The sequence below is a fragment of the Nannospalax galili genome, unplaced genomic scaffold, assembly GCF_000622305.1.
Source record: "Nannospalax galili isolate Female #2095 unplaced genomic scaffold, S.galili_v1.0 scaffold415, whole genome shotgun sequence".
Taxonomy (NCBI): domain Eukaryota; kingdom Metazoa; phylum Chordata; class Mammalia; order Rodentia; family Spalacidae; genus Nannospalax; species Nannospalax galili.
The window spans coordinates 2,284,497-2,307,270 of NW_008337494.1; the positions used below are offsets into that span (position 1 = coordinate 2,284,497).

At 37.5% G+C, this 22,774-nt stretch overlaps 1 protein-coding gene across 1 annotated transcript in view; it reads left to right on the forward strand.

Annotated features, from left to right (window-relative positions):
- The first annotated feature begins 252 nt into the window (after nt 1-252).
- Nucleotides 253-22,774, forward strand: part of Slc5a8 (solute carrier family 5 member 8) — a 47,947-nt gene continuing 25,425 nt past the window's right edge. The window contains exons 1-5 of the mRNA XM_008832627.2: nt 253-621; nt 5,726-5,791; nt 8,077-8,128; nt 19,481-19,548; nt 20,478-20,632. Of these exons, the coding sequence (XP_008830849.1) occupies nt 271-621; nt 5,726-5,791; nt 8,077-8,128; nt 19,481-19,548; nt 20,478-20,632 (692 nt within the window). The 5' untranslated portion in view covers nt 253-270. The remainder of the gene's footprint in view (nt 622-5,725; nt 5,792-8,076; nt 8,129-19,480; nt 19,549-20,477; nt 20,633-22,774) is intronic.

Below are 22,774 nucleotides of genomic sequence, written 5' to 3' on the forward strand. Positions count from 1 at the left end.
TCGCCCGGGTGTTACAGGTGCCACCGCCACAGTCCTGCCCTCCCGGTCCTGCACCTGGTGAGCGCTCAGTGCCTCGGACTCCGCTCAGTCCTAGACCGTGAGGGGCGCAGCTGGCGGTGGGGGGCACGTCGGCGACTGGCAGCGGGTGCCTGGGGGCTCAGACTTTGACGGAGATTGATTGACACCTGCAGGAGGCTCCTGATCTCAGGACGCCCTGCCCGCCCGCACCAGCTGGGAGAAAGAAGCCAGCGCCGGGGCCACCACGCAGCCATGGATGCGCCGCGGGTCCTCGGCAACTTCGTGGTGTGGGACTACGTGGTGTTCGCCGGCATGCTGCTCATCTCGGCCGTCATCGGCATCTATTATGCCTTCGCTGGGGGCGGCCAGCAGACCTCCAAGGACTTCCTGATGGGTGGCCGCAGCATGACCGCCGTGCCCGTGGCGCTGTCCCTCACCGCCAGCTTCATGTCAGCTGTCACCGTCCTGGGTACCCCTGCTGAGGTCTACCGTTTTGGGGCCATGTTCAGCATCTTTGGTATCACCTACTTCTTTGTGGTGGTCATCAGTGCGGAAGTCTTCGTCCCCGTGTTCTATAGGCTGGGGATCACGAGCACCTACGAGGTAAAGGGGTGGTGTGTGTGTGTGTGTGTGTGTGTGTGTGTGTGTGTGTGTGTTCAGGAGCTTTCTAGGGGCAAGTTGTTATTGTAATATGGGAATCCCTCTTAATGGGTGCATCACTGAGTCCCATCCTTTTGGGAAACATGTGTTTTCTAAGAAGAATAAAACTTTGGGCTTGAGTTTTCTAAACTCAGTTCCAAAGCAAATGCAGTGGATTGGACTAGTCCTCTCTAAGATCTTTTCTAAGTTTAACATCTTAGATGCCCAGTGAAAGATTTTAAACTTTAAATTTCTCTCTCTCTCTCTCTCTCTCTCTCTCTCTCTCTCTCTCTCTCTCTCTTCTCTCTTATTGTGTGTGTAAAGACATTCCAACCTCCTCAGCTCTTCTGAAGAAATGGTTCTTCTGAATTTGTCTACCCTTTCCTACCAGAGGCAGGCATCCAAGTTGTTAAGATGATGGAGCTCTTGTCCCAGAACTTGCCCTAAGACCAGATTCTATCACTTGCTAGTTGGATGACCTAGGTCTACTTATTTAATTAACCTTTGGTGTGGATATCTTCATCTCAGAAAGAAAACAGTGCTGCCTACATCATCTGGTTGTGGAGAGAATTAAATGAGAAGATGCAAGTGTTACAACTTAGGATAGAGTCTAGCACAGAGTGAATGCTGTAGAAGTGCTGGGCTTAACTATTATGGGGAGCAGTTAGCTTGGGCTCACTAGGAAAATTGGTCAGCAAGGTTCCTAAACCTCTCTGCTGACTCTCTTGTACGAAAACTATGTTTCATCTGTTGGAGAGTTTCTCTGGATGTATGTGAAGATGATGAATATTCTATTCAGTTTAAAGAGCTGATTGTGTGTGTGTGTGTGTGTGTGTGTGTGTGCCCCATAGAAAACAGCATCCTTGGTGGTCTCCTTCACCCAGGCTCTGACCCATGAGCACCATGACAAGCTTCTATTCTACTAGACTGTTAACCAGAGGCAGGCTGCCAGTCCTGGAGTTTATATCCTGTTTCTGTCAAGCCCAGGGTCACTAGATGGTGGTTTCCTATTGTGGCTGGTTCAGCTTGTACAGGGCACAGGTCTTGAAGGGCATAGCAGGCATTGGTGGCAAAGTCTTCTGAGGCTCCAGTGATGCCATCCAGGGCAAGGCACGCCTGAGACTGCATTGTCATCCACTCTGGACAGTGCTTGGAAGAATTCAGTCATCACCCAAGTTGTGAGCAGAAAGGAATTTATGTTTTGTTTTGTTTTGTTTTGTTTTCTGGGAGGTGAGAAAGTGACTGGCCTGAGCCAAATTTGGCTACCACTGCTATGGCCACAGGGACTCCAGGAAGCAGTCATTGCTTTCACTTTATTAATTTCTATACTGAGGCTTTTCATGGCTGCAGTTACTTTCTTATGGTAGAAGAATCACTATATACATTTATGTCTTTGTAAAAAATGCACATGGAGAATAAACAGCACGGAAGGGAGTGCTTGCTCACTGGGTGTTAAGAGAGAACAGATTTCTTAGTGGGTGTGAAGAATGTTCCAGCACTGCCATTCATGTGCATTACCAGGTGGGATACGCAAGCATTGAAGTCTGTGGGCTCTGGCCTATGTAGTTAATCAACTCCAAAACTTACAAAGGGTTTGAATAATCTGTCAAGAAGACTCTAGCCCTGCCAGGGGAATGTTGCTGTCATAACCACTGACCCATGCCTCTTCAGGACCAGGACATTAACTCAACCAGAAACGGACTTCTTGCATGTTTCTAGTGATAGAAGCTAAGTTAGCAAGGATTCCAGCTAAAAATGGCAAAAAGTTAACATTGATTGAATGCTTAACAAATGCTGGGCCCCAGACTGCATGTTTTATACATATTATCTGACTCAACACTCAACTAATTCTTGTATCATCAGAACCCTATTTTTCAGATGAAAAGGCTTGGTGTAAGCTAAGCTAAGAGAGTGTGAAGTAATACTATCACATGGCGAGCAGCTTATTGGCTGCTTTTGAAGGCTTTGGTGAGTCGATTTATAACCTTAAGCAGGGTTTATGCCAGTGCAGATAGAATCAAGGAGGTAGTAAGGACCCATAAACTTATAAGCACTCTGTGGGTGTCCACAGTTAGGGGTGTCAAGAAGCCAGGAACAGACAAGTTAGTCAGTATGCTGTGCCTCTGTCAACTCAGTCATGGCACAGGCTTTTAGGGGAATATTTTGTTGCTTTGTACTGTAAGGTGGAGACACCTACACAGAATGTATACTACAACACTGAGTGTTGGTCACCCTTGCTCTAATATGAACTATCTCTATATTGGTATTTCTGTAGCTCAATTTGGTTGTCCACAAACATTTTTACTCTCTATCACTGCTGTCAAAATTAGGTCTGCTCAGTATTTTAACAACCTCCAGACCCACAGAATGGCAGGAAATCTATTGCAGGAGTCCAATATAACATTGTTTCTTTGGGATTTTTCTGCATCTGACTAAACTGTGGGTTGTGCTGAGTCACTTAGGCTCTATTTTTTTTTCCACTTTTTGGTTACTGTGTATCAACTGAAGTCTTAGTGTCTCTAAGTTATTCTGAGTTCTGAGGACTATGAAACACTCAGTTCACTGCAGGAACCTATCATTATTCTGTAGTTTTGTTTGGAAATGATAGATCTGTTTTTGAAGCCTACTGTACAGTGATTAGGGTTTCTGGATAGGTCCGCAGCTGTTTCTTCTAATTTCTAGTAAAGGACCAATGGCTGACAGTGACAGACTGTTAGCTCTGTCTTCAGTTGGTTTTGTGTAAGCTTAAACATATTAATTAGTTGATATTTGGGACAATAATATACATACATACATGCACATATACAAACGTAAAAAATTTCAAATTATTTGGTTCATCTTGCTGCATTCTTACTTCTGCCATAGTCTCTTAAGTTTTGTTTGTTTTCCAATACATGGACCTAGAAAAGGCAAAAGATTCCTTTCTTAATTCTTTTCCACTCATAGGTGGTATAAATTTACTAAAGATTCTTCAAAAACAACACTATCCTGTTTCCAGTTTTCAAAACCTTCTCCAAAATGTGTTTCAAAATATCTTTACATAATTTTGATACATGCAATTTGCAAGGCCCATGGATTTGGATTCCGCTAATTTCTTTTTCCCATTAATTTCATAACATCTTGCATTTGGCTGCGAATTCCCCACCTTTCTGCCTCAGTCTCCTGAGGGTAAAGTCAGCTTCTGTTCAGAGCCAAGACCCTGCCAATTTTCCCAACTCTCCTTGAAATCTACTGTATCATATAATATGGTCTGTTTATTTCCTATGTTGTATAATATATAATATATTACACAGTTAGAATCAGAATTTCAGAGTCTAAGATATTCTTTAACTTGAGTATTATTAGTCCATGTAGAAAGAAGTCAACAGGACTTCATGTAGAAGGGCTAACAGGAGGAGGAGGAGAAGGAGAAGGAGAAAAGAAACTGGCATTAGCTAATAGTCAGATGGAAATACCTCTGAGTATATTTGCTCCATAGTCGCAACAAACACATCTGGTACACTTGTATGCATTTTACGCCCAACAACTGGGTGAAGCAGGTGCTATGTATAAGCCATGTTAGAGATGAGGACACTGGGGCTCAGAGTACACCAAGTTTATAACACAATTATATTCAGGGCTGTGACACAAATTTGGAACCTTTGATGCTAGAATCCATGTATATAACCACATTAATAAGTAAATAATTGACCACGAGTTTAAGACTCAATAAGTAAGTAGAAGCACTGACCAGAAGGCCTTCAAAAATGACTGATGAGTGACAAACACCCAGCACAATACAAGACAATTTCAGCAGAGTTTCAGCCCCTGGCTAACCCCATGTCTGACTCATGAGCTTCAGACCATCGCTCTCCAAATCTCAGGTTCCTTATCTCTAAAATGAGAATCATAGCTGTATTTCTTTCTCTCTTTTTTTGTTTTGCAAAATTTTAGAGAGGATCCAATGATAATACATAAGGATAGTTTACAGAATAGCATGAAGAGCCAAGCAAGCAGCAAGTGGCAACAAAGTTGGGGTAGTTTCTTTAGTTTCCCCTGTCAGGATCAGTCTGGGCTCTGGACCAGCCCTTTCTGTCTTTGTAGCATCCATTGGGAAGAAAAAGTCATTGGCTATACAGGGGTCATGTGATTTCCTCTTGCTCAGGAGAAGCAGAGCATCTGTTGTATAGTTCACCACAATTCACTGAAATAGGAAAAGGTTGATTACTCAAGTGAATCAAAGGAAATAAGGAAATGTAGAGTGGTTACCAAAAGAAGGAAAGAAACAATAGTTTTTGTTTGTTTGCTTTTTTTTTTTTTTTTGAGACAGGCTCACACTCACTACAGGCCCAGTACTCACTATATAAACTAGGCTGGCCTCAAACTCAGAGAGATCTACCTGTCTCTGCCTCCGAAGTGCTAGAATTAAAGGTGTGTGCCATCACACTTGGCCTACACTGTTTATTCTAATTTATTTTTTTATCTAATCTATCTATTTATTTGTGTGTGTGTGTGTGTGTGTGTGTGTGTGTGTGTGTGTGTGTGTATGAGTGTATTGCCTGCATGTCTTGCAGTGCCCACAGAGGACAGAAGAGGGAGTCGAATTTCATGGAACTGGAGTTATGGATGATTGTTAGCCACCATGTGTGTACTGGAATTCAAACCCAGGTCTTCTGCAAGAGCAGCCAGTGCTCTTAACCACTGAGCCATCTCTATAGCCCCAGCATTGTTTAGTATTTTTTAAAAAGTAGAATATAATTCTATTTATGTATTGATTTTTTTCAATCTTTCCAGTTCAGATTAGGTACGAAGAACAGATTGGTGATTGATAGAGGCAGCATGAAGGTGTTTTTGTGTACTGATTGTGATAAGGATTAAACAAATCTTTCTGTGTTAAAAGTCATTGCATTGTACTCTAAAGCATCAATTCTACCACGTATTAATAAAAATCATAGTAAAATGAAAATACAGAATGCAAATAAGTTACGAAGCTCCTTTACATTCCTAATCTTTTATTTCTTAAGATGTTGAGTTTTTAAAAAGTGTCCAGAAGATTCTCACATAACTCTTTTTCCTTTTTTGGCAACAGTATTTAGAACTTCGATTTAACAGATACATTCGTCTGTGTGGTACTATCCTCTTCATTGTTCAAACAGTAAGTATCTCTCCATTAATTTACTTTATCTTTTGTCCTTTAAAATATTTTTATTCATGGAATCTGGGTGAGTCTTGTTTGGGAACTACATGAAAGATAAAGAGGAAATGATGGAAATACAAAGACATGAAAAAAAAAAAAGCCCACTTGTCATCCCATAGTATTAAATCTGAAGCTCATCAAACTGTGTTTCCACAAATTTGTTACCTCTGGGAAAAACAGAATTGTTTAAGTGAAGTTAAATGCTACATTGGTCAAGCAACAGATATATTGCTTTAGGAAAATGTCCTTTCGACACCCTCCTTTCCCCAAGAGAGCTGACAGGCAGTAGGGACGTTATTAGATGACTGAAACCTTTGAAGGAACTGTGGTGACTGACAGTACAAATTCTAACAAAAGGAAAACAAGCTCGAGGTTTCATCTTTTTGCAACATGTTGAGTAATGGATATGAAAAAAACCTGACTGAAAGACTTTAGGAAACAGCTGTGTTTGAAAGCATACGACCCTGTCTCAAAAAGACAAAAAAAAAAAAAAAAAAAAAAAAAGTGTTTTTTAAACACTTGAACTGTTAGGCCCAATTGAAGCAGTCCATTTAGTGTAAAACAGGATCATGAGTTCCAGAAGAGTTTCTAAAGACAAATACACAATCCAATAACTCAAAAATATGCAACTATAGACCTATTAATGAAGAGAAATGGAAGGCAAAGGTTTACAAGTGGCCAGTGACTGAGAACATTTTCTGTTCCTCAGGAGGCCTCTGGAGGGTTTTCATGATCATTATCATGTCATTTATAGACATCTTTCTTTCACCCTCTGAACATTTTAGGGCTGGGTTTGGTAATGGAGATTGAGTAAGGGGTTAGGGTTAGGGTTAGGTTTCATACTCATTCTTAATGACGATTGCATTTCTCCAGTCAAAAGCTCCTGAAGCATTTGTTCCAGCAAGACAAAGGGCAGAACGCCTTATAAATTATTTAACTTAGTTTCATTTTATGATCTTTGCAAATTGTGAAATTTGAGTTTGTCAGGCCTTAACACTTGTGTTATGAAAGGAAGTTAGCTTTGGGGTCTGGTAGAGATTCTGACACAACTAAAGCTGGTAGCTTGCTTTTTATTAACTGTCCAGGCCCTCTGTGGATTTGTGTTTAAAATGTCTACATCGGCAAGAAGTGAAGGGGAGGCAACCTGTCATGTTTGGAATCTTCAATTTGGATAGAATAATGACTGCAGAAAGCTAGTTCATCTTTTTTTTTTTTTCTCAAAAAAGAGGGAAGCTTTAGCGTGTCCCATTAGAAGGACTTGCTTCCATGTATCTATTCGTGCAGGATAATCACACATTCAACTAATATGTTTTTATTGTGATATGGTCTTATGGAGTGTTCTTAGAATAAGCCGCTGTAGCATATATTTGAAAGGTGTAATGCAGTGTAACTGGTATTTTGAGAAACAGATTGGATCTTTGTTCTTACTTAACTGCTGTACTCAAGATAAATATTTGTTGAGTATGCAAGTGGAAAATAATTGCATAAAATGATAGATTATAATTTTTGAAGTCTTTCAGGATTTTTTTTTTTTAGTGAAAATTTACTTTTCTTTTGAGACAGGATCTACTCTATAGTCTTGGCTGGCCTGAAACTTGCTGTGTAGGCCAGGCTGGCCTTGAACACGCAGAGATCTGCCTACATCTGCCTTCAGAGTGCTGGGATTAAAGGCGTGCACCACCATGTCGGGCCCTATATTTTTGTCTAATTAGTGAAAATATAAACTTATAAGAGCCAGCTTAAAATTTTTTTACTTTGAAAAAAATTAATTATTGGAGTGGTGGAGTTGTAGCTCAGCTGTACACTGCTTGTCTGGATGAGCAAGGCTCTAGGTTCTATTTTTAGCACTGGAAAAAAAGTGGTGATTAGCAATATTTGAAGACATATAATCAAGGAACCAAACTCTTATTCTTTCTTTGTTTTTAATTATTTTAAATCTTGGAAAATTGAGCTTAAGCATGAACTTATGATCAATGAAAATTTTTATAACCATATTTTTACAAAAATATCTTCCAAAAGGTTGTTATGACGTTTGACCACATTGCAAGCTGAAAATAAAAAAATCAACTTTATTTGAATAATATTTTCAAGTTACAAATAATTGATTAAATGTATTGAGACTGATATTTTAATTCATAATTGATTTTATAGGAAAAGGTCAACATTTCATTTCTTAAATCACATATGTAACTCACTAATTTTATACTTCATATAATTCATTTGGCTTTCTTTCCCCCCCGTAGATTCTGTATACTGGAATTGTTATTTACGCCCCTGCCCTGGCTTTGAATCAAGGTACATTTAAAGTGTCAATCATGTAGCTCACAGTATGGGGCTCATTTTCATTAAGCCTTAGTCTCTCCTTGGGGAGGTAGATGAGTGGAAAAATACTTCCAGTAGACCACATCAGCTTTATGGGGGGCGGAGTGGGGGCTTAATGTTTATACTACCTTCTTTAGAGTTTTGAATAGATAGCTCCAAAATGTTTGAAGGCTAATAGGACAGACTTCACTGGGGATGTGGTAGGTTGATGGTGGTTGCTCCTCTGGGGTATATCCACCAGCATTCGCTGTTCCTTCAGAGCCGATGCCCTTACTCGCTATAGTCTGAGCAATTGTACTCCCTTAGGTCTCCAGTTACCTAGAGTCCTTTCCTGAGAGGTTTCTGTGCTCAGATCCATCATAAAATCTGTCCTTTCTTCTCCCACTTCTAATAGGGTCCATGGTGAAAAGCAATGTAGCTGCGTGATTTGAACTATCAGGTTGCTCTGTGAATGTTGTGTTTATAAAAAACTTCAATTAACAAATAGCTTATATTCATTTTTTGCTTGTTTTTAAAAAATATTTTTATTCATTCTTTGAAAATTTCGTAGAATGTATTTTGATCATATTCAGATCCCATCACCATCCCCCCTCATTACTCCCCACTCCATGTCCTCTTATTATTATTATTTTGTTGTTGCTGTTTTGTTTTTTTCATTTTGGAGACACTGTCTCTTGCAACTGATCTGAAACTTGCTATAGAGACCAGACTGACCCTGATCTCATAGACATCTGCCTGCCTCTGCCTCCAGAGTGCTGGGATTAAAGATATGTACCACCATGCTTTGCTCCTCTATTATTGTTTTTATTATTTTTAAATATTAATTAATTTTTATTTTACACGTATGAGTGTTTTGCTGGCATATATGCAAGTGCAACCATGTCATGCAGAGCCCATGGAGGCCAGAAGAAGGTGTCAGATCCTATGGAACTGGAGTTAACACGGGTCCTCTGGAAGAGCAGCCCATGCTCTTAACCACTGAGCCATCTCTCCAGACCCCATTATTATTATTATTATTATTATTATTATTACTATTTTTTTGTCTTTTTAAGACAGATTCTCCTTGTAGTCCCTGCTGGCCTGGAACTCACTACATAGATCAGGCTGACCTCAGACTCACAGAGATCACCTACCTCTGCCTCCCAAGTGGTAGAATTAAAGGCGTGCGCCACCACTCCTGGCTATTGTTTTTAAATGCCTATCAGGTTTAATTTGTGTTCCCCAAATGCTGTTGAGTATGAGTCTGTTCCCTAGAGCCTGGCTGACTTGCCCAGGGTAAGACCCTTAAAAAGAAAACCGACTCTCCCTCTCCCGGCAGCTATCACTTGCCAATATATCCTTGGCTAGAGCTGGGACTTCCTGCCCTCCTTCCCTGTCGATGCTCAGTTTTTGTTTGACTTGGGCTTTCTCAGGCCTTGTGTATGCCGTCCCCAGTGTTGTGGTTTTGATATTTGCAGATGAAGAGAAACTGAGGTAGCTTATTGAGGCAAAGATTTGTGATAGTCATACCTTCAAAGGTTATGGGAAAACTGTGTCCTTTGAATTCTTACCAGTTGGAAGTGAGTGAATTTATCTCTAAAACATCCTTGTAGAATGGACAAGTGGACTCTGTGATGGCTAAGGATATGGTGCAATTCCTGGAGTAAATACAATACAGAGAAAACCCAATAACTCCACGCTCTGTTTTCTTAATTTTTAACATAGGTACGATTGTAACTATTACCTAGGTTTATAAATTATGACAGTATCATTACAAAGAAGAGCTCCATTTTGTAATATGCTCCTGACATTTGCATGTTACTCATGATTATGTCAATATCACTGAACACAGGAATGGGTCATTTCAAATGTTAAGAACTGAGTTATGCACTTTATAAGTTACCTGTTGATTTTAAATATAACTAAAGATGTTAGTGTTTTAAAGTGCAGTTCTGGAAATAATCTGAGCCCTGACTTTAATCTGTGACAAAATCAAAGATTTTTTTTCCTTTCAAGTTGGAAGCACTTTTTAGTTAATTAGAGCCAGAGATCACATTTTGATGATTAGAATATCAATTATGTGTTTACTGTACCCAGGATAGTAGACACAGGTATAATCACAGTACAGCAGATGCTAATAAAACTTGTTTAAATGAATTGGAACTTAATATCTTCCAAGTTCTCTATAAGCTTTGTTTTCTTTTGTTACATAAAGCTTCAAACAAATATTAACATACAGAGAACAGTGCATTGAACCTTAATACACCCACCACTGTGTATTAGTAACTATCAACTCATAGTCAAATTTAATTCATTTCCATTGTCACTAGTAGATTGCTTTGCTATAAATTTGAAACATTACATAATTTCATCTGTATTTCGGTAAGCCTCCTTTTTAAAGATAATAGTGCCATTATTGTATCCTCAGTGTTGATGTGAATTCTTTAATTTCCTAGCAGGGTTCAGATTTCCCTGCCCCTCCCCCTTTTTTTTTCAGTTTGCTAGAATCAGGATTCAAATAAGTTTGTTTAATTGCAAGTAACTGATGTATCTGTTGAGTTTCTTTCACTTGATTTTTAAAATTGACAATCATTTTTAAATTAAGGCACAGCTCAAACATAACAAAAATGCATCAAAATGCACAGAGTTTAGGTGTACAATGAATGAATCTTGAGAATTGTGTATTCTGGGGTTAGAGAGATGGCTGGGTAATTAAGATCACTAGCTGCTCTTCTAGAAGACTTGGGTTTGGTTCCCAGCACCCACATGGTGGCTAACAATCGTTCTTAACTCCAGTACTAGGGGAGCTGACGCCCTCTTCTGGCCTTTGTGGGCATTGTGGGTACGAGTGTACTTAACACACATGCAGACAAAACACTCATACACATGAAGTAAACATAAATTTTAAAAAGATACTATTTTAAAAAGAATTACCTATTTTGTAAATATAATTATCTGACTCAAAATCTAGAATATTATCAGAATTTCTTATGCCTTTTTTTCCTTCCTTCCTTCCTTCCTTCCTTCCTTCCTTCCTTCCTTCCTTCCTTCCTTCCTTCCTTCCTCCCTTCCTTCTTTTTCTTTTTTTTTTGAGACAAGTTCTCCCTCTAGTTCCAGATGACCTGGAACTTGGAACTTGCTATGTAGAGCAGGCTGGCCTCAATTTCACAGAGCTGCACCTGCTTCTGCCTCCTGAGTACTGGGATTAAAGATGTGCACCACCACACCCTGCTCTTGTGCCTTTTTCTAAGAAATTCCCCTACTGTTTGAAGCAACCACTTTCTGATTTTTATCACCATAGGTTAGCTTTACTTGTTCTCGGATTATATATAAACAGAAACATAGACAGCATTTTTATATCTGGTTTATTTGGTTAATAAAATGCTATTGAGATCCATTATGTTGTGATATGTATTAGTAGTTCATTTTTTTCTCTCTCACTCATGTGCATGTATGTGGGTGTATTCATGTATGTGTGTTCACATGTATATGCAATTGCCCACCCACATGTGTGAAAGTTTACAGAAGCTTGAAGGTGACATGGGAATCATTCTCCATTACTCCCCACCTTAAAAAAGTAAATGTCTCAATTAAACCCAGAGTTCATTGGTGTGACTCCTCTAGCAATCCAGTTTTCTCTGGGGATCCCATCTCCACTTCACAGAATTGGAATTGTAGGTAGGAGTTCCAAGATCCTGTTGTCATCCTTGCACCACAAGCACTTTAAGTGCTGAGCCATTTCCCCAGCCCAGTTCATTCCTTTTTGAGGCTCGTGATATTTTATCTACCAAAGTCTGTTGGGTACTGTCCTGCTGTTGGGCATTGGGATGTTTCTAGTTTTAGGCTATTATGAATTAAGGATGCTAAGAAGATTCTTGTAGATTTCTATGTGATGTTTACTTTGGCACCTGTTTTCATTTTTATTGGAAAAGAGTATGTGGAAGTTGTGTAAAGTTAACCATACATCTAGTCTGAACCAGGTCAGAACAGATGTATGCATGAAACTTAAGATAAATTGCCAAATAGCCTTTCTAAGTGTGTGTACCGTTTTTCATGCCTGTTAAACAACTTCTGAGAATTCGTCATTCTGCATCCTTGCCAACGTTTATCATTTTTAAAAAACATTTTAGTCATTATGATGAGTACTATACATTATTGTACTGTGGTTTTAGTTTATTTTCTCAGTGATGACTGAGTTTATTGAGTTTAATGGCTCATGAAATAATGATAATAAATTTTAGAAAACAACAGTAAAAATTGGACAAAAGACTCGGACATTTCACAAAAGCAGATTTTTTCCCCCCAGTACATAACATGACATATTGATTATGTAAATCTGTTAATTGTTCCCTCGCTAATCTTTTGTAGTTTATGTAGGTATTGAAGTCTTATACAGGTTTATCAGGTGTATTTTTAGAAAACTGATATTTATGCTATTACAAATGATTTTATTTATTTATTATTTATTTATTTATTTATTTATTTAGTCTTTTTGAGAAAGATCACTCTGTACCACTAGCTGGCCTGAACTCACTATGTAGACCAGGCTGGCCTTGAACTCACAGAGATCCACCTGTCTCTGCATCCTGAGTGTTAGGATTAAAGGTATGTACCATGATGCCCAGCAGGTATTATTATTTTGAAATTTTATTTATTTTTATTTTATGTGTATGAGTGTTTTGCTTGCATTAATGTCAGTACACCATGTGCATGCAATGCTCACAGAGTCCAGAAGAAGGTGCTGGATCTTAGCTGCCATGTGGGTGCTAGGAACAGCAATAGAAAAGTAACTAATGCAGTAATTGTTACCAGGAGTAGGGTGTTAACTATGAAAAACCTGACCATGTGGGGTTTTAGAAGAATATGGAAGACTTTGGAAGTTTGGGCTAGAAAAACAGTTGATTGCTGTAAACAGAGCTTAACAGCCATTCTGGTAGGTGCCTGAAACAAAACAGCGCTGAGAACAATGTAGTTCCAGAGGGAAATAAGGACTTATGCAACAATTGTGATATTTTAGCAAAGAGTCTGCTGGATTCTGCCCACAGCTGAAAAACTTGCCTGAGGCTAAGGTGAAAAGCAGTGGACTAATTTCTCTGTCAGAAGAAATTTCAAGACAGCCTAACATAGAAATAGTGGCATGGCTATTAATGGTGAATATTTTGCTGATCTACAGAGAAAAAGAGCAAATGGGGCAGAAAGAAATACAGAACTTACATTTTGGAGTGAAAAAGAGGCTTTACTTCCATTATTTTTGGTACCTTTGTAAAAATCAGTTGACTGTGGTTTATATTTTTGTCCTTTGTTCTAGTCCATTAACCTGTGATTCTATTTTTGTGCCATTACCATGCTGTTTTTGTTACTATGACTCTGTAGTATAACTTGAAATTAAGCATGGTAATACCACCAGCATTATACTTTCTACTTAGGATTGCTTTGATTATATGAGGTTTTTTGTGCTTCTATATGAATTTTATGACTTTTTTCTTCTTTTATCATTTTGGTGGAGATTTCGTTGAATGTGTACATTGCTATTTGGAACAACTGTTTTTATAATATTAATAGGTAATGTCTTCCTCAACATCCTCCTTCAGTGTTTTTATTTATTTATTTATTTTTTGGTCTTTTTGAGGCAGGATCTCCCTGTAACCCCAGCTGGCCTGGAACTTGCTCTGTAGACCAGACCAGCCTCAAACTCACAGAGATCTGCCTCTGCCTCCCGGGTGCTGGGATTAAAAGTGTGCACCACAACGCCTGCCCCCCCTTCAGTGTTTTAAGCATTTCACTGTAGAAGTCTTTTACTTCCTTGGTTAAGTTTATTCCAATGTATTTATTTCAGACTATTGTGAATGGAATTATTTCCCTGATTTCTTTCTTAGTATGTTTTTTATTGCTATGTAGGAAAGCTGCTGATTTTTGTATGCTGCTTTTGTAGACTGCCGCTTTACTGAACTTATCAGCACTAAGGGTCTTCTGGTGGAGATTTTAGGGTCTTCTATATAGAGAACAATATTAGCAGATAAGGATATTTTGACTTCCTTTTTCAATTGCATCAATTTTATTTCCTTCTCTTGTCTTATTGCTCTAGCTATGATTTCAAACATTATGTTGAAAAGGAGTGGAGAGAGTGAACCATCTTATCTTGTGCTGATTTTAATGGAAATTATTTGAGTTTTTCTCTATTTAGCATGCTGTTGACCGTAAGTGTGCCATATATAGCCTTTACTGCACTGAGATATATTCCTTCTATTCTCTTCAGGAGTTTATAATCATGAAAATATATTGGATTTTTGTCAAGTGCCATTTCCACATGTTGAATCATTTATGTATCTCTGGAATAAAGCCAATGTGATCATGGTGAAGGATGTTTTTGATACGTTCTTCGATTCTGTTTCCAAGTATTTTGTTGATAATTTTAGATCTATGTTTATCAAGGAGATTGATCTGTAATTTTCTATTTTGTCATTCTGTGGTTTTGGTATCAGGGTGATACTGACTTCATAATGAACTTATAAATGTCCTTTCATTTTATAGTTTATGGAATAACTTGGGAAGCATTGACATTAGTTCTTCTTTAAGACCTGGTAGAATTCTGCAGTGACACCATCTAGACTTGGGCTTTTTTTAGTTGAGCAAGTTTTAATTATTGCTTCAAATCTCGATGTTTGTTATAGATCTGTTTAAATTATTTAACTCACGTTGGTTTAACTTCAGTAGGTTTTATGCTTCTATAAATTCATCCATTTGTTTTATTTTCTAATTTAGTGGAACATAAGTTGTTGAGGTTTTTTTTTTTTTTTTTTTTTTTTTTGAGACAGGTTCTCCCAGTAGTCCCAGCTGGCCTGGAACTCACTATGTAGACCAGGCTGGCCTCGTACTCACAGAGATCTGCCTGCCTCTGCCTCCTGAGTGCTGGGATTAAAGTCATGTGCCACCATGCCTGGGAGAACATAAGTTTTTAAAGTATATCTTTATGATTTCATGAATTTCATTGGTACATTGATATCTGTTGTAATGTCTCCATTTTTATCACTAATTTCAATAATTTGGGTCTTCTCTCTTTTTCTCTTGGTTTGGCTAAGGGTTTGTCAATCCTGTTTATCCTTTCAAAGAACTAACTCTTGGGCCAGTGAAATGGCTCAGTAGGTAGAGGTTCTTGTATGGAGGCCTGTTCAGTTGAATTCAATCCCCAGATCTCACAGAATGGCAGGAGCAAACTGAATTCCAAGAGATGTCCTCTGACCTCTACAGATGTGTGTGGCACACACACACAAACACATCCACACTATCTATCTAACTAATTAACAAACTAACTAAATAAATGCAGAACAACTCTTTGTTTCCTAGATTCTTTATAATGTTTATTTTCATTTTTATTTAATTATTTTCTGCCATGATTTTTATTTCTTTAAGTCTTCTAATTTTGAGGTTGATTTGTTCTTATTTTTCCAAAGCCTTAAGGCACCCCATTAAGTTATGTAGGAAGTTACAGTTTTGAAATTTTTTTTTCATTATAACCTGTAGGCTTTTGTATGTTGTATCTTAATTTTATTTAAATTCTAGAAATATTTTTATTTCATTCTGACTTTTTCAGTAGCCCATCCATCATCCAATAGTGTGCTATTTAATCTCCATGAATTTTTGAATTCTCTGTGATTTCTTTTGCTCTTGATGCCCAGTTTTATTCTACTATAGTCAGATAGAATACAGAGTTATTTAAAATTTCCTATACTGCTAATATATGATCTATTTTAGAGACTGCTTCATGGGAGGCTGAGAAGAATGTGTTAATAGAATATTCTGTAGATATTTGTTAAGTTCATTTGATCTATTATGTAATTTAAGTCCAATGTTTCTGTTTATGTAGTTTTTTGGTAGCTTGTCTATTAGTGAGGAGTGGGTATTCAAGTTATCCACCACTTCTCTATTGGGGTTAATCTGTGACTTTATATATAGCAGTATTTGTTTTTATGAAATTGGGTGGACCTGTGTTCAGTGCATATATGTTTAGAGTTGTAATGCCCTTTTGATGAATTGTTTCCTTAATATGAAGTGACTTTATTTCTTCTGAGTAATTTCTTCTGAGTAATTTAGTGGTGCCTGCTTGTTTCCTAATTCCATTTGTTTGGAATACCTTTTTCTATTCTTTTCTCCTAAAATACTGTCTATCTTTGATGATTTTTCTTAGAAGCAGCAAATAGATGGAAGTCATTTTAAATCAAATATGCTGGACTGTATCTTTTGATTAGGGAACTGAAGCTATTAATTTTCAGACATATGATTGAGAGGTGTATATTAATTCCTGTCATTATTTTCTACTTTATAGTATTTGATGTTTCCTTAATACTCATTCAGTTAACTATAGTTCTATCGTCTTTTACTTTTGCCTTTTACTTGTAGCCTCTTAAATGTATTTATCATTCTCTTTAGTTTGAAGAATTCCTTGCAGTATCCTATGTAAAGCTGGGTTCATGATCATAAAATTCTTTAGTATATTTTTATCATGTATTTTTTTTCTGCATCAATTATGACAGTTTTGCTAGGGATAATAGTCTAGGTTGGAAGCTCTGATCTTTCAGAACTTGAAATACATCACTCCATGCTCTTCTGCCTTTAAGTTTCTTGTGAGAAATCAGCTGTTTTTCTCATAGGCCTGCCTTTATGTGATGGTACATAGGCTCCAAGTGCTTGAACATTTTGTCCCCAGTTGGTGATCCTGTTTTGGGAGGTTTTAGGAGGTTCAGTATGCCACTGGGAGCAGGCTTTGAGAGTTCTTAAGCTTTGTCAAATTTCAAGTCACACTCTGCTTCCTTTGCCTACTTGAAGATGTGATTGCTCTGCTTTCTACTCAGGCCACCTCCTCCTGCCATGCCTTCCCTGCCATTATGAACCATTACCCCTGGAACCATAGCTCAAATAAACTCTTCCTTCTCTAAGTTGCCCTGGTCATGGTGTTTTATCATAGCAACAGAAAAGTAATATACTCTATATGTGACTTAGCGTTTCTCTCTTATAGTTTACATTTTCTTTGTCCTGTGTATTTAATATTTTTAACCATAATCTGATGTGGTGAGTTTCTTTTTTCGTCCTATTTGGTATTCTGTATGCCTCTTGTACTTGGCTGGACCTCTCCCTTATTTTGTGAAATTTTATGCTGAAGATATTTTCTGTGCCTTTGACATGGACTTATTCTCTTTCTTCTGTGCCTATAATTATAGATTTGATCTTTTCTTGGTATCTCAAGGATCTTGTATATTCTGTTCATACATTTAAAAATTTTATAGCTGGTTTGAGTGCATGTACCTGAGATCTGTACAGATGGACCTGTCCTCATACTTTCAAAACAAACTCTACTCACACTCTGTCTGTGGATGCTAAGCAGTATGCTAGAGTCTCAGAGTTCCTGGACTCTTCAGCAGTGAATCTCACACAGATAAGTGGCTCTACTTGCCTACTGCAGGATGAGGATATTAAACTCCAGAGTTTTTCTCAGCTGATGAGGTCTGTTCCCAGGCACTGAGGGTGGGCATACTTCTCCCTGTACACTTCACTGCCTGGGCTGAGCCTTCTTCTGCTTTGACACTTCCACAGTTGCCTCCCAGGACCGTCTCATTCTGGGACTGATTGAATTCAGGCTTCCTGATTTGGATTGTTCCCTGTTCTTAGGTTCCCGAAGTAACTGTTTCAAGATGGCACCCTGCCACAGCCCTATGAGCTGTGACATCCCCTCTTCTCTATCAACCCATTCTACTGACAAAGTCGCTTGCTCAGCAATATCTAGAGCTGGATTTGAGTCTTGCAAGAGCTATAGGCTTACCCTGTGGGTAGCACTGCCAGTCTTTTCTTCAGAGTCCTCTGGTAAAGCTTTCCCTTCCTTTCTCCTCCTCTAGGTAGCCACATGATGAGCTGCATCCAGCGTCATTCTTTCCTTTTCAATGCCTTATCTAGTTTCTCTGCATTTTTAGCTTTCTTATCACTTCATTTGTGAAATTTCAAAAATTTCTAGTCCACCATCTTACCAGGAAGTCTTTTACTAAGGTCTTAAAGCTTGTCCTACTGCTCACTAAGAGAAGGATGTTGAAATTTACACATTAAATTTTTGCTATTTTTTCCCATTTTGTTTTTACTGATTGTGGTTTGAAATTCTCTAAAATTCTCTTTTAGTTTAAGATCTCCACTTGTTTTCAACTTTAAACTTATGTTTATTTATTGAAGAAACTGCATTATCCTGTCAAGTATTTAAGGTCCTTGGTTTTACCGATTGTATCCCCATTAAGTTATTTAATATTTACCAATACCTTTATGTTTCCTAATAGTAGTAGTTAGAGATTACAGCACTTTTAAAATGCAGGTCAAATTTTTGGAATGGTTTCTTTGGGTAATGTTAAAAGCATTTAGCTAATTGGTTATTTAGAGCTTATTATATATGATGTTCCATTCTTATAATCCCTTCTTCATTGATTAGGGAGAACACACATAAAGAGAAACTAGGACGAACACACATAAAGAGAAACTTTCTTTTGTTGACTGCTTGGTTACTCCGAAAAAGTATTTGTGTAGGAAAGACAGGATAAGTCTCTGAATTTCCTCCCTTTACTTATTAGTTTTGAAAATAGTAAATTGCATGTCTGGGGGTATAGTTGCTTTTAATTTTTAATTTTATGAAGTCCTTAAATTTAACATTTTATGATTATGTAGAATGCATACATGGGTCCAAAGTCAAATCTATAGATAGAAATAATGTTTAGAGAAGTCTGATTTATAGCTTTATCATTTTTTGTCTCATTTATTCTTCACATATGATAGGTAACTACTTTTTTTCTTTTAAAAAAATTATCCTTCCACCTGGAGAGGATAGCTTAGTGGCTGAAAAAAATTTATCCTTCCACACTGGTAGCAAATAATAGACTTTTCTCCCTCCATTCTTATCTTAAAAGCACATACATCAAGGTCTGATGAAATAGCACATTTATATGAACCAAATCTAATGGGAAGGAATGGGAAATCCCCTTTGATTCCATTCAGTCTGATCAACTACTTCACAGAATCAAACAGTTTCTCAGCTTAGTTACAATATAACTTTTTCCATAGATTTAGCTTAGCCAGTGTTGAGGCTGTGTATTGTATCTGAAAATTTATACAACAACCATGTCCATTTATCTCATCAAATACAATTTTCAACTCCATTTGTTTCAGTGACATTGATGAGATTTGGTCCTAGTTTTAAGAATGTAGGTATAGAGCTAGGTGCTCAATAAATTTCACAACTTCCTTTCCTGATGATTTTGGGGAAGCATTTTTATTATGCACATTTCACAGCTGAATATGCATTCTCTTCTTTTCCTACAGTTACAGGATTTGACCTGTGGGGCGCAGTAGTAGCAACAGGGGTGGTCTGCACATTCTATTGCACACTGGTATGTCAAGAACATTATTTCCCTGGAACTCTACTTGCTTTGCAAAACTGGAATTTCAAGTAATCCCATGCTGAAAACTGACTACCCTAATTTACTCTTCTATTCTTGACTTCTTACAGTATATTTTAAAGACCATATTTGGTCTAGGGTAAAATCTGATCCTGAGTAGAACATGGATCAGAACTTTTTTCTTTCACCTGAACCATTGCATGGGTCCCTAATTCTTATCTCTGGATTCATTATGACTGTTGTCAAATGTGTGTTTATACAATTCCTTAGCATAGATACTTGTGATAACTTTCCATTGGCTATAGACAAGGTGACAAAATATGTAGCAATCATATAGACATAGCACTGGGTCTTTTGCACAATGCAAATTCATATAATTTTTGATAGTTTACATATTAATCCTCTGATTGCTGGATCTTAGAGGAAGCAAGATCCTCAGCTAGAAACTGGTAAACCCATGTCATAGAGGCTGAAGGGACATTCTTGAGAAACTTGTGACAATGACTAGTGTAGAGCAGTTTGAGCATCTTAATGAGTGATATGGTTATCTGGGTGCAGACTAAATATCAGCTCTGTATATAGGTTAAAATTCACACACTGACTTTTGCAGCCTAACACTGAGTTGTCTTCCTAATACTCTTCCCGCACCATGCCACTCCAATCTGAAGTATATATCTGACTACATTCAACAGACTACATAGTTTTACCCTATTCTGCTTTTGTCTGGACTGCTTTCTCTACTGGGAAGAACTTCCATCTTTGCTTATGCTTAAAGGGTGGGTTAAATATCTCCTTCTTTGTAAAAATTCTCTGAACCTGGCCATCTCCTTTGAATGCACTTTTTTTAATCTGACATGTATTAGCATATAGATAATCATGTCTGACAGAAACATCAGTCCTAATACACTTTCTTATCAAAGGGTGGTCTTAAAGCAGTTGTCTGGACAGATGTTTTTCAAGTTGGAATCATGGTAGCTGGATTTGCATCTGTGATTATACAAGCTTCAATAACTCAAGGTGGCATCAGTACAATTATAAGTGATGCTTCTAATGGAGGAAGATTGAACTTCTGGAAGTAAGTATTATTTACCTCCTGGTTAATAAAAATACATTTTGCTTTTCTCTATAAAAATAATGTATTTATTAAAATAGTAAGTTTATATCAGAAAACAAATAAGCTACTAGGGATATGGTACATAAAGTTGAAACTTGCATGGTAAGTAATCATGCAAGGAGTTTTTAACCAGTTTTTTGAGAAGTTAACAGACTGATGGCTTTTAGTTATGTGATACTGGATGGTTCTTTTTCCTGAGAAGGGCCTTAGAGGAAATAAAGTATTTTCTTTCAGAGGTTAAAGTCTGGAACAGGTGTGAAGTAGAGTGTGACAAGACCGTGAAAGAAGAAAAGGAAGTCCTTCAGAGACACACACTGAGAGCCAGCAATTTCTCTTTCTTCTTTCTCTCTCTCTTTCTTTCTTTCTTTCTTTCTTTCTTTCTTTCTTTCTTTCTTTTTGGTTTTTTGAGACAGAGTCTCCCTGTAGCCCAAGCTGGTCTGGAACTCACTTTGTAGACCAGGCTGGTTTTGATCTCACAGAGATCCATCTGTCTCTGCCTCCTGAGTGCTGTGAGCCACCACACACAGCTACATTTTGAAGAGTCTTTATTTTAAGCACTATCACAGAAGGCATAAAGAGAAACCACTTAGGCCTTGAAGACTCTTGTATTTTCTGAAAATAGTCACAAAGTGTGAGAAAAGCTTTTTTCAGAAATCAAACAGCATCATCCTGTTACTTACAGAAATGAGTGTCAATGAATTGCCTTCAGCTATTTTCAATATTTGTTTCTCTGTTTACTTCCTGATTTATTTACTTTGAATAAAGAAAGAGTCCAGTTGGTTTATCTTTGGCCATGATTCTGTCCTTGGTTAGGGCAGAGCAAGATATTTTACCTGATGTTCCTTCAGACTAGGTAATGGAGAAAGAGTAGCTTCTCCAAAGTGAAGTTGTATTGATTTTATCAGGAGAGAGAAAATACCAGTGTAGGAATTAAGCTGTGCAGGAGTCTCTTCCTGGAAACCCAGACTGAGGGGATAGAGCACAAAGCCAATCATTTTGCTAAAGTATTACTATCATTGTACACCATGGATACACCTATTCTAGCATTGAAATGGTAGATTTATACGTCAATAAGAGGTGCTTAAAAATAAAGTAAGAGAGTATAATAACCATAACTTTGAAGATTGTTAGCCACTAAATGATAATCAAAATCCCTATTGTGTTTCAGACCAGCTTGAAGTGTTTTGAGAGTATGAAAGACAAAGTATCTTTTCTGGTTGAAATAAATGAAGAAAAGAACTAAAGTCTCCAAATTAGGTGTTTGAAACCTGTCTTGGTTGCTTCAGATAGCTCACTGAATCCTTGTGGCTCTTTACTTCTGCTGTCTAGTATGGTAGATAACTGTCCATGGGAGAAAGGGTGGGAACTCCCAAAACAGTTTTATTTTCACATTAAGTGCTAGATCATGGGATAGAGGCTCAATTTTATAATTTCCAGAAAATGTTCATGAAAGCTAATTTTGTGGGAACTTTTTGAGCTCATATTCTATATGCGAGATGAACAGAATCCTCCTTTCCAAGGTGATGTATTAAAAAGAGTTGTGGGATACTTCAAACATAGAAGTGGAACTTTTAATCATAGTATTTTGGGCTTGTGTGTATGTCATGAAGTGATTTTAAATTGTTACTATTTAACTTATGCACACAGAATTTTAAGAAAGTATAATTATAATGACATTATAATTTTAACCATTAAAACCTCGGCACTTCGTTGATTTCTTAAGCTTACATGTGCTAGAAAAGAAATTGTATACATAAAATGTATTCATTTGTCTTCACTTGAGTGTGATATCTATTCAGCTAGTATACTTTGGATCTCTCTACTCTTTATTAGTGGGTGGTCTTGATGGTGGTCTTAGTGGGTGGTCTTGATTATAAAATGGCCAACTCGTTTATCAGCAATTCCCAAGACCAAGGGAGAACAATTTATCTAAGCGTTCAAATTGGTAAGAACATGGATTTCCTCCTAATTCCATCTAGAATACCCCAGTATCTGGAAATCATAGCGTTTCTTTAATTGAACTTAAATGAGAAATATTTGCATCTTTGGTATTACTTTATAAGTTTGAATAGTTTATGTATGTCTATAAGTACACATTGCTTG